General features: G+C 42.5%; 1 protein-coding gene across 1 annotated transcript in view; it reads right to left on the bottom strand.

The window, feature by feature from the left end:
- Positions 1 to 12,473, bottom strand: part of ADAMTS18 (ADAM metallopeptidase with thrombospondin type 1 motif 18) — an 81,475-nt gene that overhangs the window by 55,007 nt on the left and 13,995 nt on the right. Inside the window, 3 exon segments of the mRNA XM_089903331.1 lie at positions 1,167 to 1,315; positions 5,554 to 5,649; positions 10,897 to 11,050. Coding sequence (XP_089759457.1) covers positions 1,167 to 1,315; positions 5,554 to 5,649; positions 10,897 to 11,050 — 399 coding nt within the window.

The following is a 12,473-nucleotide window of genomic DNA, read 5'->3' on the forward strand; positions in this document are numbered from 1 at the left end:
TTCTCAACCTCCATGCTATGTCACCAACCGAATCGTGTGGTAAAATTAAACCCACTAGGTTTTCAGGGTCCCATCAGTTATCTTCTCACCCCCATAGCCTTCTCCAAAGTCCAATTTCATCAGGAAGGCCTCTGCTCGCTGCTTCTGAGCACTGACCCTCTGTTACCCGTGTTCCTGGCGAGTTTAAGTTTAAAAACCACACGGGCCCCAGAACCTTTTGCCGAATGCCCACTGGATGCTCCCCAGCGTGCCGGGAATTCTAGAGACACAATCTCTAATCCGGCCAGACCATGTGAGGTGGGCGCTGTCATCTCCATTTTATACATAAATCCAACCTCCAAGTTCAAGCGATCTTCCCAAAGCCACACAATTAATAAGTGACAGACCCAGGATGTGGAGTCATATCTTTCCATCTCCAAGTTCTGAGCTCTTTCGACATCACCACTCCAGTCAGGAAATGTACACCTCACACTTGTTTCACATGGGAATTAGAGCAGATAAAAGTAACCTAAAACCACCTTCATTTCACAGAGCACAGAGGGCAGCTCAGACTCCCAGCACCACCAGATCAGATGGTGCCCACAAGCCAATCTCAACCCAGGGATGTTTTGATCAGTCCTCCCAGCATTTTATCTTTCTAAAGAAAATTGAATTTGGTGTCAATATTTTAAAAATTGGGAAATTTCACGCAACAGTTTTTCGGATTTCTGGTTTCTCTCGAAAAGTCAGGCTGATCTGTCAACACATGTTGATGTACATTCCTGTAAGGCAAAAATCAGCATACTTTCTCCAGTTCATCAGTTTGCAACACACACACACATACACACACAGAGTCTACCAGCCAAGCTTCTCTGTTCTACAATATCCCAGGCATGCAGCTCTAATTTAGACGCACAAAGGAATTCACACCATTACTGGAGTCCGTGACAGCAGACTCACACAGAGAATAACTCCTTTGCTGCTTTGAGGTTTCTGCCCATCATACCTCCCCCAGTGCATACAGCCTTTATATACAAGCAGTAAAACCCTAATTCGTTGATTGCTATTAAGCAGATGGAATAAAACTACAGTTATAAACAGGTATAAACAAGACAGACAAATATGCAAATATGTAACAGGCTGAAGGTTCATGCCTTACAAATGCTGACTTCGTGTCAGAGCCTTACTTGGGGTTATTGCAGTGTCTCTCCTGATACTTCACGCCTCCACCACACGTTCGGGAACACTCTGACCACTTCGACCAGGCGGACCACTGGCCGTGGATGGGCCGAGGCCCGTGCTCCCCAAACTTGACACACTGGCCTTGCCGACACCACTGTGAAAAGAATGTGTGACTTTCAGAGGCCACCTGGGAAAGCACGCGGAGATGCCTTGATAGCATCCCTTTCGCTGGCTGTGCTTACACGCTGGTACCCTGCCTTCCCCACGTTCATTCTGAAAGGCTGACATCTAGGGAGAAGGGGCATTTGTCACCAGAAGACTGAGTATGAGAGGACAGGCTTTGTGAGCTGTCCAGGTGACGTGTTCAGATAAGGATCTACCCTACCGCCTACGGAGGCAGCGCAGACACGAAGGCGAGCCTCCCCTGACATTTGGAAACAATGGGGCTCAGAGAACCCTTGGGCTCATTTTTCTTCCGGGAGAATCAGCTTTTCAGATATGAACACAGAATTTATCATGATTATCACATCCAAAAGACAGATATAAGGATGCATACATTTTTATTTCAAATCATCCCTATAGAGCATTTCTGTTGAAACCGAGTAGCTTTCAGGCTACACAAATTGTGTTTTTAGATAACACCTTTGCCCTTCTGTCTGTAGGAAAGGTCCCCGTGTCAGACCCTCTGATGACTTTGAACTGAGTGTCTTTTCTGAATCAGCTCTGGGTCTCTCATGTGCTGGTGATCTGCTCAGTCCGAGAGCTGTTTTCTGTGCTGACCTTTCCATTTGAGTTCTTCTTTGTCATCCAGTCCAGTTCTGTGGGTCACCTCTGTCCTCTGGGGCTGCACTCACCGCTGGGAGTGCTTTCTTTTTTCCCCCTGCGGCGCTTTTATTACGAGCAAGTTCTGCATGATTTAGAGCATAATTGCACACTTGCCTAAAAGTCTCTGCAATTAGATCCAAAGGGTTGGGGTTTGGATCGTGCCAGGTTCTGCCGAGGAGTGGGGATCGGTTACAGAATTACGGGGAGTTGGTTACGCGTTCAAATCTCCACTTTTCCCCCGTGATACACTTGGCTTCGTGGTGGTTTGTTGTGAGGCTTGGTTGCTAGCGCGCTTTGACTAGGTCAAGAGATGGCTTCCTTCCTTCAGTTTCTTGCCATGTGCTGATGAATTCCTCTGTTTTCCATTTTTCTTTTCCCTGGATTAATTGCTACTTCAGGGTTTGCATGCAATCATATAACGTTGTTGAGAACTTTGACGGGGGAAGCAATGGGTCATTTGAGGATTTTGTCAACCATAAGCACGAACCTGAATCTTCCCCACCAAGAATGGCTGCGTCTCTCAGGCACTGAGCTCAGTGGCTGGGACAAAATAATAACAAGAGCCAAAAATAACAACAACAGCAGCTACAGTTTATTAAGTTGCTTCTCTGTGTGCACAATGGTGCTGGGGGGGGAGATGGGGGAAAACTTCATATGCAGTGTCTAACGTAACCTTCACAAAGCACGTCGCAGTTAATAACTATTTTCTGAGTGAAAGAAATTTAGCAAAGAAATACTAACTTGCTCAAAGTCAAACTACCCAGCTAGCTACACAACCAGCTGAGACCGGGTTTAAACTCAGTAACCTAAGGACATATTTACTACTCACCTCGGAGGCAAATGACTGACCAATGCATCTTAACTCGAAATTTTTTTTATTTTTTAGAAATATGGTTTTGAGATCTGTTCCAATCCTTCAATTAACTTGCCTTTCTTTTATTTCAATATTCATCCTGGTATCAAGTTAAGCTGCTCAGAGATTGGTCTCCTCTGGCGTTTTTAATCAGTAGAGAAATCAGGAATACATAGGAATATACACACATACATGCACGATCTGCATGTTTATTACATATAAAACGTAATACATAAGATATAGACACATGTAGTTATATGGATCTATGCATATATGCTTCTATCACTGCTTCTAATTTCAAATTAAATGGCCACGACTTGGGCAAATACCTTTTATAATAGACAGCAAGCACAAACCTTTCTTTCCTCGTACACATAACCTAGATAGAAGTATGAGACTTTCATATCCTCACGTTTACCCAGTATTCGTGGCACAAATACCACTGAAGGACCAGCGAGAAGGGGGCAGGGAGGATTCAGGTGGGTTTCAGTTACAATGAAAGAAACAAAACATGGGGTGACTGCTACTCTACAGGACATGGCCCTGGCCTCATGGAGTTTACAGTCTAATGAATAGCCAATTACATCCCCTAGCGGAAGAAGACTCCAAGAACCATATCTATGAGTGCAGTGTAATTATACTGGAGTGAAGCTGGGTGGAAGTTACCAGAATACTCTCAACTGAGGGTGACCTTACCGGTAAGGGCTTTTCTGCAGTTTATTGTATAACCATAGTCTGGTGTTTCAAAATAGTGAGATGGGGGCAGTGGTCTAAGGACATCTATTTTCTAATTTCTGGCTTGATTAATCTCATGCTATATGTACTTAAGTCTAATCCAGAAGCAGTCTAGCCCCTGTCGAACTAGATCCTGGGTGTATTTACATAACAGACCTTTGATCTATGCCATTTATCACTTATTTTCCTCATTTACTATATAAATCTTTTCTCGTACATCCCTCTCATGTTTAATGCTGTTGCTTTCTTAATGAAAGAATGCCCACTAATCCTCAAGTTGCAAGTTCGAAACTCTGACACTCCAAAAATAAAAATGATGTGAGCGGTATTTCCATATTCGATTAATTCATTGTTTTGTATCACCACAGCTAAAACACCCTTCCGCACATTTTCGCTGAGAATCCTTACTGAGATTTCCTAAGACCAGGCCATCTGATTAAAAATTGCATACGATGCTTCAATTTTTTAAATGTTTATTTTCTTTAAAATAAAAACAGTTAAAAAATAAAATCTTTTTAGAGGTATCGAAGAAATGCCTTAACGAATATCAGAAAGCATCTTCTGAATATTCATTTATTTCGTGTGTCTGTGTCTTTGCCTTTATTGCTGGTCTCTTCGAAAAAGTCTCTCTTTCACCCAACTGAGGAACTTCAAATTCAAATTCCAACAGCCATCTCGGGGCACCCATTCATCGTAGTTTATTCTAAGTGCACCCCTATTTCCAAGCAGGATTCATTTCTGATTCACTTGGGCTTCGATAGCAGCTACGCGCTTCAAGAAGATGTGTTTAAAAAGAACCAAAGTTATTGGCTTCTGTGCAGGTTCCCCCACTGGACTGTAAATGTTTGAAGAGATAAAATGGAGTTTTATTTATCTCTGTAGATATTTCACTGATATCTAGTGGTCAAGAAATTATGATGGAATTGAATTCAATTTAAGTGGCCAATTCTTTTCTACAGGCTTGGCTGTCTCAAGAGAGCCAATGGCAGAGACCAAAAAACCTGCAAAATCTCCAGCTCTCTCATTGTTCACAGCTTCTCTGTCATGGTCTTTCAAAGTTATGCCCCAAATCTGGATCATTTTACTGGGACCTCAAGTGTATCTTTTTTTTTTTTTTTTTTTGCGGTACTCGGGCCTCTCACTGTTGCGGCCTCTCCCATTGCGGAGCACAGGGTCCGGACGCGCAGGCTCAGCGGCCATGGCTCATGGGCCCAGCCGCCCCGCGGCACGTGGGATCTTCCCGGACCGGGGCACGAACCCGTGTCCCCTGCATCGGCAGGCGGACTCTCAACCACTGGGCCACCAGGGAAGCCCCATCCTCAAGTGTATCTTCCCCTCCAGACTCTACTGGGAAAGGGGGAGAAAAACAGAAACTCATATATGAGAGTCCTTCCTTCAAAACGCAGAAATCTCCCATAATCTTCTGTAACAGAAATGGTTCTTAGGGTTGAAGATATTGAAAGCGAAAAGCCTTTCTGTACAACCTAGATGGAGATGCAGCTTGCCCCTCAAGAGATGTTGCTAGAAGGGACAGGATGCTGCTATCGGGCATGTCAGAAGCTCAATGATTGGTCCTGTGAGGTGCATCACAGAGGCTTTGTATGGAGGCACAGTCCTTCCTTTGCTACTAAAGGAAATATTTGCTTCCCAAGGCTTGTCTACACTGAATCAAGTTTAAAAAACAAACAGTAAGCAATGAAGCCCTCCAGCTCGCTGAACTAGAAACATTTGAACCCAAGCCTCCATCTAAAAATGGAAAACAAAGGCAAAAGGAAAGAAACCTTCTTAAAAGATGGAGCCAACTCGGTTATATTCGCAGTGAGTTTTAGAATAGCTGCTAAAGAATGCTGGTTAATTGAAAGCAAAGTCCGAAAACAGATGAAGCCAAAGTGTTCCGGTCTGAGGTAACAGTACAAATAGTTTGGGTTCTATACTTTATTAAGTCTCTAGAACTAAAAACTAACAAGTAGGCAGTTTACCATACTCAAGCCACAAACGGTCCCTTCCGCGGCAGGCATGAACTTGGTCTCACACCTGTGGCCCACTCGGTGGCACCAAAGTGATTTGCAAATGTCCTGAAAGGAAAGAAAGAGATGGCAAGGGTGATGATACAATAAAAACAAAAATATCCAAAGCTGTTGTATAAAACATTCTATTTTCTGGTGGCCGAAATGGGACATTATCCAGAAAGTAGAGTCAAGTGAAGTTAGTAGTAGCAAGGTAACCAGTAATATGTCCTAGCAGATACGTAAGCAGGAAACTTCTACACTACCCATATATTCACGTGTGTTTAGTAATGACCGGGAGGTAACAATAGTTAATTTGGAGACTATTTGCCTTTTAACTAAGAGATCTGGTTTCTAACCATCATCACCACCATCATTATCACCACCAACATTTAAGTAGAACAGACCAAGACTGGAATAATGCATGTCTGATTCAAATCCTTGTCCTGCATTTCCAGGTTGCAGGACCTATGGACGTGTTATAGAAGCCCTTTAAACAGCAGTTTCCTCACCTGTGAATAAGTGATAAAATTAGCACGTGCCTCAACAGGGTTGTTCTCAAGGATAAATGGTGTAAATGATCATCATCGTTCCTTCTTCACCTTTATAATAATTTTCAAGCATTTGGACAATTTAATTCTTTCACTAGGCCTAGGAAATAATATAACTCTCATGCTGGATTGTAGTAGGCAGAATGATGGCCCCCAAAACAACCATGTCCTAATCCTTGGAACCTGTGACTATATTAGGTTACATAGCAAAGGAGAATTAAAGTTGCAGATAAAATTAATGTTGCTAATCTGTTGACCTTGAGATGGGGAAGCGCTTAGATTTTCCAGATGGGCCCAAGGTAATCACAAGGGTCCTTAAACAGGGAAGAGGAAGACAGAAGAGAACCGGAGAGATGGCAGCGGGGGGAGGACTCAGGGAGGTGTTGCTGATTCTGAAGATGGGGGAAGAGGCCGTGACCCAAGAATGCCAGCCACTTTGGGAAGCTGGAGAAGGCAAGAGAATGGCCTCTCTTCTAGACCTTCCAGAAGGAACACGACCTGGCCAACACTTGATTTTAGCCCAGTGTGATGCATTTCAGATGTCTACCTCCAGAACTGCAGGAAAATAAATTTGAGTTGTTTTAAGTCACTGCGTTTGTGGAAATTTATTACAGCAGGCATAGGAAATAAATACTGTCGTTAACACCATTTAGTGGTGAACAGCAATTCCTCTTATAAACTCATTGAGATGAGGAAACTGAGCAAGATATTGACAGTTTCAAGCTGTAAAGTCTCCCAGCTGGTAAGTGGCAAAGGCAGGACTCAAACTGGCCTGATTTCAGAGTCCGGATCCTTGACCATTGCTCTGGACCTGGATGTGCCATCAATGGATGCTAGAAAGCTCTCAACTTCTCCAGGCCTTGGCTGCCTATCTATAAAGGAGCGGGGAGGACTTCCTTGGTGGCACAGTGGTTGAGAATCTGCCTGCCAGTGCAGGGGACATGGGTTCAAACCCTGGTCTAGGAAGATGCCGCATGCCGCGGAGCAACTAAGCCCGTACGCCACAACTACTGAGCCTGAGCTCTAGAGCCCGTGAGTCACAACTACTGAGCCCCCATGACACAACTACTGAGCCCATGCGCCTAGGGCCCATGCTCCGCAACAAGAGAAGCCACCGCAATGAGAAGCCCGTGCACCTCAACGAAGAGTAGTCCCCACTCGCTGCAACTAGAGAAAGCCCGCGCACAGCAATGAAGACCCAATGCAGCCAAAAATTAAAAAATAATTTAAAAAAAGAAAAAAATAAAGGAAGGGGACTGAACCAGATTCCTTCCAGCTCAAAAGGTGGAGTTGCTTTTCAGAATGACATCATTAATGGAATGTCAAAATCATGAATCGCCAAACTCATTCCATTTTGTTCACCACATTCTATTGACTAAGGTAGAAAGTGAACACATCTATTTTTGGGAAAATAGTAACAATGAGGGAGGATACAAAATGATTTTTGTGGTCACTTCTTGTACTCCTGAAAATTCAATGAACCAGGCAGGCACCTGATTCTCCAAGCATTCCAGTTAATAGACACTTCATGGTTAGAAAATATGGCAAGAACATACTTAGAAATATTTCACAAAAAAAGTGTTCCACAGGACTGAGAAAAGAAAACACAAGGAAACGAGAGATACAGGCAGTGAGCCTGGTCTTACGGACCGTAAAATTCTTCTCCCAAAAAGAGAAGGGAAGGACCTCCAGGACACTGCTTGGAAACACCACCAGGAGCAGCAGCCCCAGATAGGCACCACACATACTATTTCCAAAGCTCAATACAGCTCAGAAGACACAATATGGAAACATTTCACATGGAAATGGACCTGCTACTGACATTAGTAGAAAGCCTAAGGCAGCCTTCCAACAAAATGAATGAGGTTCATCATCTCCGTGTGCTCCCATATTGGGTCATAGATGGGACAAGTTAAGCTGGGAAAAGGATAATCTACATCAAAATAGAGGAAAGGGAGGTAACCATTGAAACAAAGCCGCAGTTCGAAAGGCTGTCAGAATTAAATTGTTTTCCCTCTTACAGCCAGGGGAAAGCCATAACCCACACCCGGAGCCTAGGTGGCAGCCACCAAAATGACCCCAGGGTGGACCAAAGCAAAGGAGACCCCCTCATCCCACAGCCAACGCCAAGCCACAGGGCTAAGGAAAGGGGGTAGCTGGAGAAGACCAGGAAAATAAAGCAAAACACAAAAACACAGGGATTCCAGAGTGAAATACGACAGGCTGTATGAACATGTTATTTCTTTTGCGGTGAAGTACAGAAGTCAAATGTAATTATAGCCAACGACATGCTCTGACGACCCGAGAGCCCTCTGAGAAGGCTTCCTTTCAAAGTAAACAGAAATGAGAGTTTGCACTTTTTGCTTATTCTTCCCTCTTTTTTCCCCCAGCCTATTCATCTAACTTTTCCTTATCTATATAATTCCCTAGACTTAAGTCATAATTTAAGGGAAAGGAAAATAACCACGGAGACTCCAAAGGTCTCAGGTTGCCTGGATGTGGCTCTTTAAGGAAAGAGTCTCAATGCTGTATGTTGTTCTGTCCTGTCCCTGGTTGGCCACCTTCTCCTGTTGTATTCTAAAGATTGGATGCCCCTTCAGGGGAAGCGTGACATACTCAAAACGTTAATGGTCCTTGCATATCAAACTCTATCAAGCGTCTCAAGCTTAACATGTCCAAAACAAAATTCCCCAGCTGTCCCCGCAAATCTGTCCCGTGTTCAGCCTTCTCCAGCTCACTAGCGTTTGCCAAATTAAGATCCACATACCATGGAGGATACACCAAAAAATGTGGATGGTGTATGCATAAATTTTTTTAATGGTTACGCATTTAAAGTGCACTAGAAAAATATGCACCGGGGCACGAACCCGTGTCCCCTGCATCGGCAGGCGGACTCTCAACCACTGCGCCACCAGGGAAGCCCTGGACTTTTTTTTTTTTTTTAAAGTGAGTTGATTCATAGAAAAGCAACAAGTGAAAAATAATACAGAGATATGGCACAACTAATAAAGGTAATTGTTAAGGACTGAATATTAATGCTGAAGTTTAGGAAACACTGGTGTTAACTAATGAAGAAGAGGAAGCTTAACATCAATGTGGGTGATGCAGTTTGTTTAGCTTCCACCAAGGAAGCTTTTTTTCTTGTGGCTCTGGGCAAATGGAATACATTCTCTGAGCTCCACTTAAAAAGTGGGTGATAGGGCTTCCCTGGTGGCGCAGTGGTTGAGAGTCCGCCTGCCGATGCAGGGGACGTGGGTTCGTGCCCTGGTCCGGGAAGGTCCCACATGCCACGGAGCGGCTGGGCCCGTGAGCCATGGCCACTGAGCCTGAGCGTCCGGAGCCTGTGGTCCGCAACGGGAGAGGCCACAGCAGTGAGAGGCCTGCGTACCGCAAAAAAATAAAAAATAAGTGGGTGATAATTCTCACTTCAAAAGTTTTTGTGAAGATTGAGGAAAAGTAAAATAAGTCTCTAAGTGGAATGCCTTATGTGGAGCAGAGGCTCACTTGGCAGTTGTTGGGGGGTGATGGTGGATGGTGGTGACGGAGGACAGTAGTGATGGTGATAGCGATGGTGGTGGTGTTGCTGATGGTGGTGGTAATGGTAGTGGTGATGGTGGTGGACAAAAAGGAAGAGGGAGAAGAAAGGAGGAGGAGAAGGAATAGGAATAGAGAGGGGAAGAGGAGCTATAAATCTCCAAAATTTCCATGTATCCAGATACCTAGAATTTCCACGTTTCTCTCTGGTTACTAGGAATTAATCAACTTAAAAATGATTCTACTTTTTAGGGATGTTGAGATGGTCAGTGATGTAGTTGTCAACCAGTTGGAACCATGCTTCTCCCATTTCTACATCCTGGACTTTTGCGCCTTCCCATATATCTTTTTCACAGAAAGGTAAGTCTTCCTTTTTTTTTAATTTTTAATTTTATATTGGAGTATAGTTGATTAACAATGTTGTGTTACTTTCAGGTGTAGAGCAAAGAAGAATGGATAAAGAAGGTGTGGTACATATACACAATGGAATATTACTCAGCCATAATAAAGAATGAATTAATGCCATTTGTGGCAACATGAATGGACCTGGAGACTTTCATACTAAGTGAAGTCAGACAGAGAAAGACAAATACCGTATGATATCGCTTATACGCAGAATCTAAAAGAAATGATACAAATCAACTTATTTACAAAACATGTATGTCTTTCTTGAACGAAAGATGACACAAAAATTTTGTTAAGATTACTCAAGATACACCTTGATACTCAAAAAAACAAAAGATTACTCAACATACATACAAAAGAAGTGTTAAGATTACTCAAGACACATACAAAAAAAGTTAGCTGCCGATGATCGTGTTCCTATTACCGTAAAAGGCATATGTATGTCTTCTGAGGTGGTGATGATCTTATATGAATTACATTAAAAGGGAATAGGAAACAATGATAACAAAAACAGTTACGAGCAGTAGGTAAAAGCTACTGTATCTAGATTTACTACTTGTGATAAAATCTCTGTCTACAGAGGAGGAATTTTCTTCCAAGGACGCAGTCAGACGGTATTTAAACCAGGCACGGTCTACAGGGGATAAGCCTGGATAATTCACTGACAGTAAAATTGCCACTTAATTATCACGCCAAACAGATGACATTTTAGAGATAACCCAGACTCTAACCCTTGGCCTCAGCAAACCAAATGTTTATACTTCTGGTAGATACACAGACACACGATAGAATTTCAATGTAAGTTTGAAATCACAAGCAAACATACCTTCACAAAACCAAGGCTGCATAGCTTGGCTTTGGCTCCGAATTGCCACTTGCACTGTGTGTCAGCATCGTAAATCTGTCCTGGTAGTTGGTCCGGATATTTATACTGTCCTGTTTGCTTGGGCTCATCCACCAGACACCCAGCCTGAGCTGTACTGCAGTGATAACACATCCTTATTAGTTACCATGTCTATCTGTGATCTGGCCACACAAAACAACATACCTCTGAAGGCATTCACGTGAAGAAAAATGTAACATGGCAAAGAAATAGGTACATGCTTAACGTTAAAAGAGGGAGTCCTGTCCCGTCTAAGAAGATGAAATTTACACAACTGCAAAGGGTTGTACATGGTACTGGAAGTTATAGCCATCCAGCTTGTGAGGCCTGACCTACTAGGAGGTGGGAGAAGTCAGTATATTTGAAAACTTTCCCCAATAGTCTCATTCAACAATGTTCAACAAATCTGTCTGAGTGCCTACTCTGCGGTGAGTATTCAAGTTACAAAATAAACTAGTTAGAGACAGTTACTTGTCTTCAAAGAGCTGAAAGTCACGCTGTGTTTTTTTACAGACAATGGGGCAGTGGTCAAAGATGTGTTTTACCTCAAATAATCTTTATGAGCAAAAAACGAAAAAGATTTTGAAACAAATCAGGGAATCAGGAGAAAGGATGTGTTGAGCAAAAAAAAAATCAGTCTTCATGGGATGGATTTTCATAGAAAGCACCTTATCTCCACTTACTTAAATAATTAAACTAGGATGTCACTGAGAGGTAAAACAGTATGGTGGTTATGTGGCATTTTGGAGTCAGACAGATGGGGGTCCTAGTCAACCATGCAATCAAGATCAACTCTTATACATCTCATTACTGACATAATTTGACTTCCATAAGAGTTGTTAACACATCAAGCGAGACAATGTAACATGCTCACCACAGTGCAGGAAGCATTCAAAGTTAGCTTCTGTTGCTGTGATTATTATTATACACAAAAAAGCATTTAACTATATCATAAAAATGATGGAAGTTCAATCTATACTAAATTGACCTTGATTTATAATATTTATTGATTTCATTCTCACATGAGATAGAAGAGATAACTTCAGGCCCTGGATCATAAATTTAAAATGAATTAGAAAATCTTCTATGTGCGAAAGTCACATAGCGAGAGGCTTGTCAATTTTTTACTGTCCTTTGGGGCATCGTTTGGTTAGACACCCTTCCATTGGATCAGCCTTGCCTGTGTGTATGGCTAATTCTGTAAACATTTGCAAATAATATGCACTGGCACAGGTTCAAAACAAAAAGTATCAGGGGAATAATAATTCTCAAAGAAACGTGGTTAGTTTCCCTAATATCTGGTCAAAGGGAGATGCGATAAGAACCTGAGTGTTCTTACGAGTCAACATAAACAAGCTATATCTACAAACATATAAAATAATACAATACATGTATGTTTAACCACAACTCTAGTGTTGTAAAATGGTCAAATATATATAATATTTAAGAAAATCAAAGGAAATGTCCAAGAGTTTCAAGTTTGTGTTCATCATTTACTATGAATCAAATAGTGCTATCTT

The sequence above is a fragment of the Delphinapterus leucas genome, chromosome 20, assembly GCF_059928025.1.
Source record: "Delphinapterus leucas isolate spDelLeu-1000000601 "Yukka" chromosome 20, BTC_Dleu_Yukka2, whole genome shotgun sequence".
Taxonomy (NCBI): domain Eukaryota; kingdom Metazoa; phylum Chordata; class Mammalia; order Artiodactyla; family Monodontidae; genus Delphinapterus; species Delphinapterus leucas.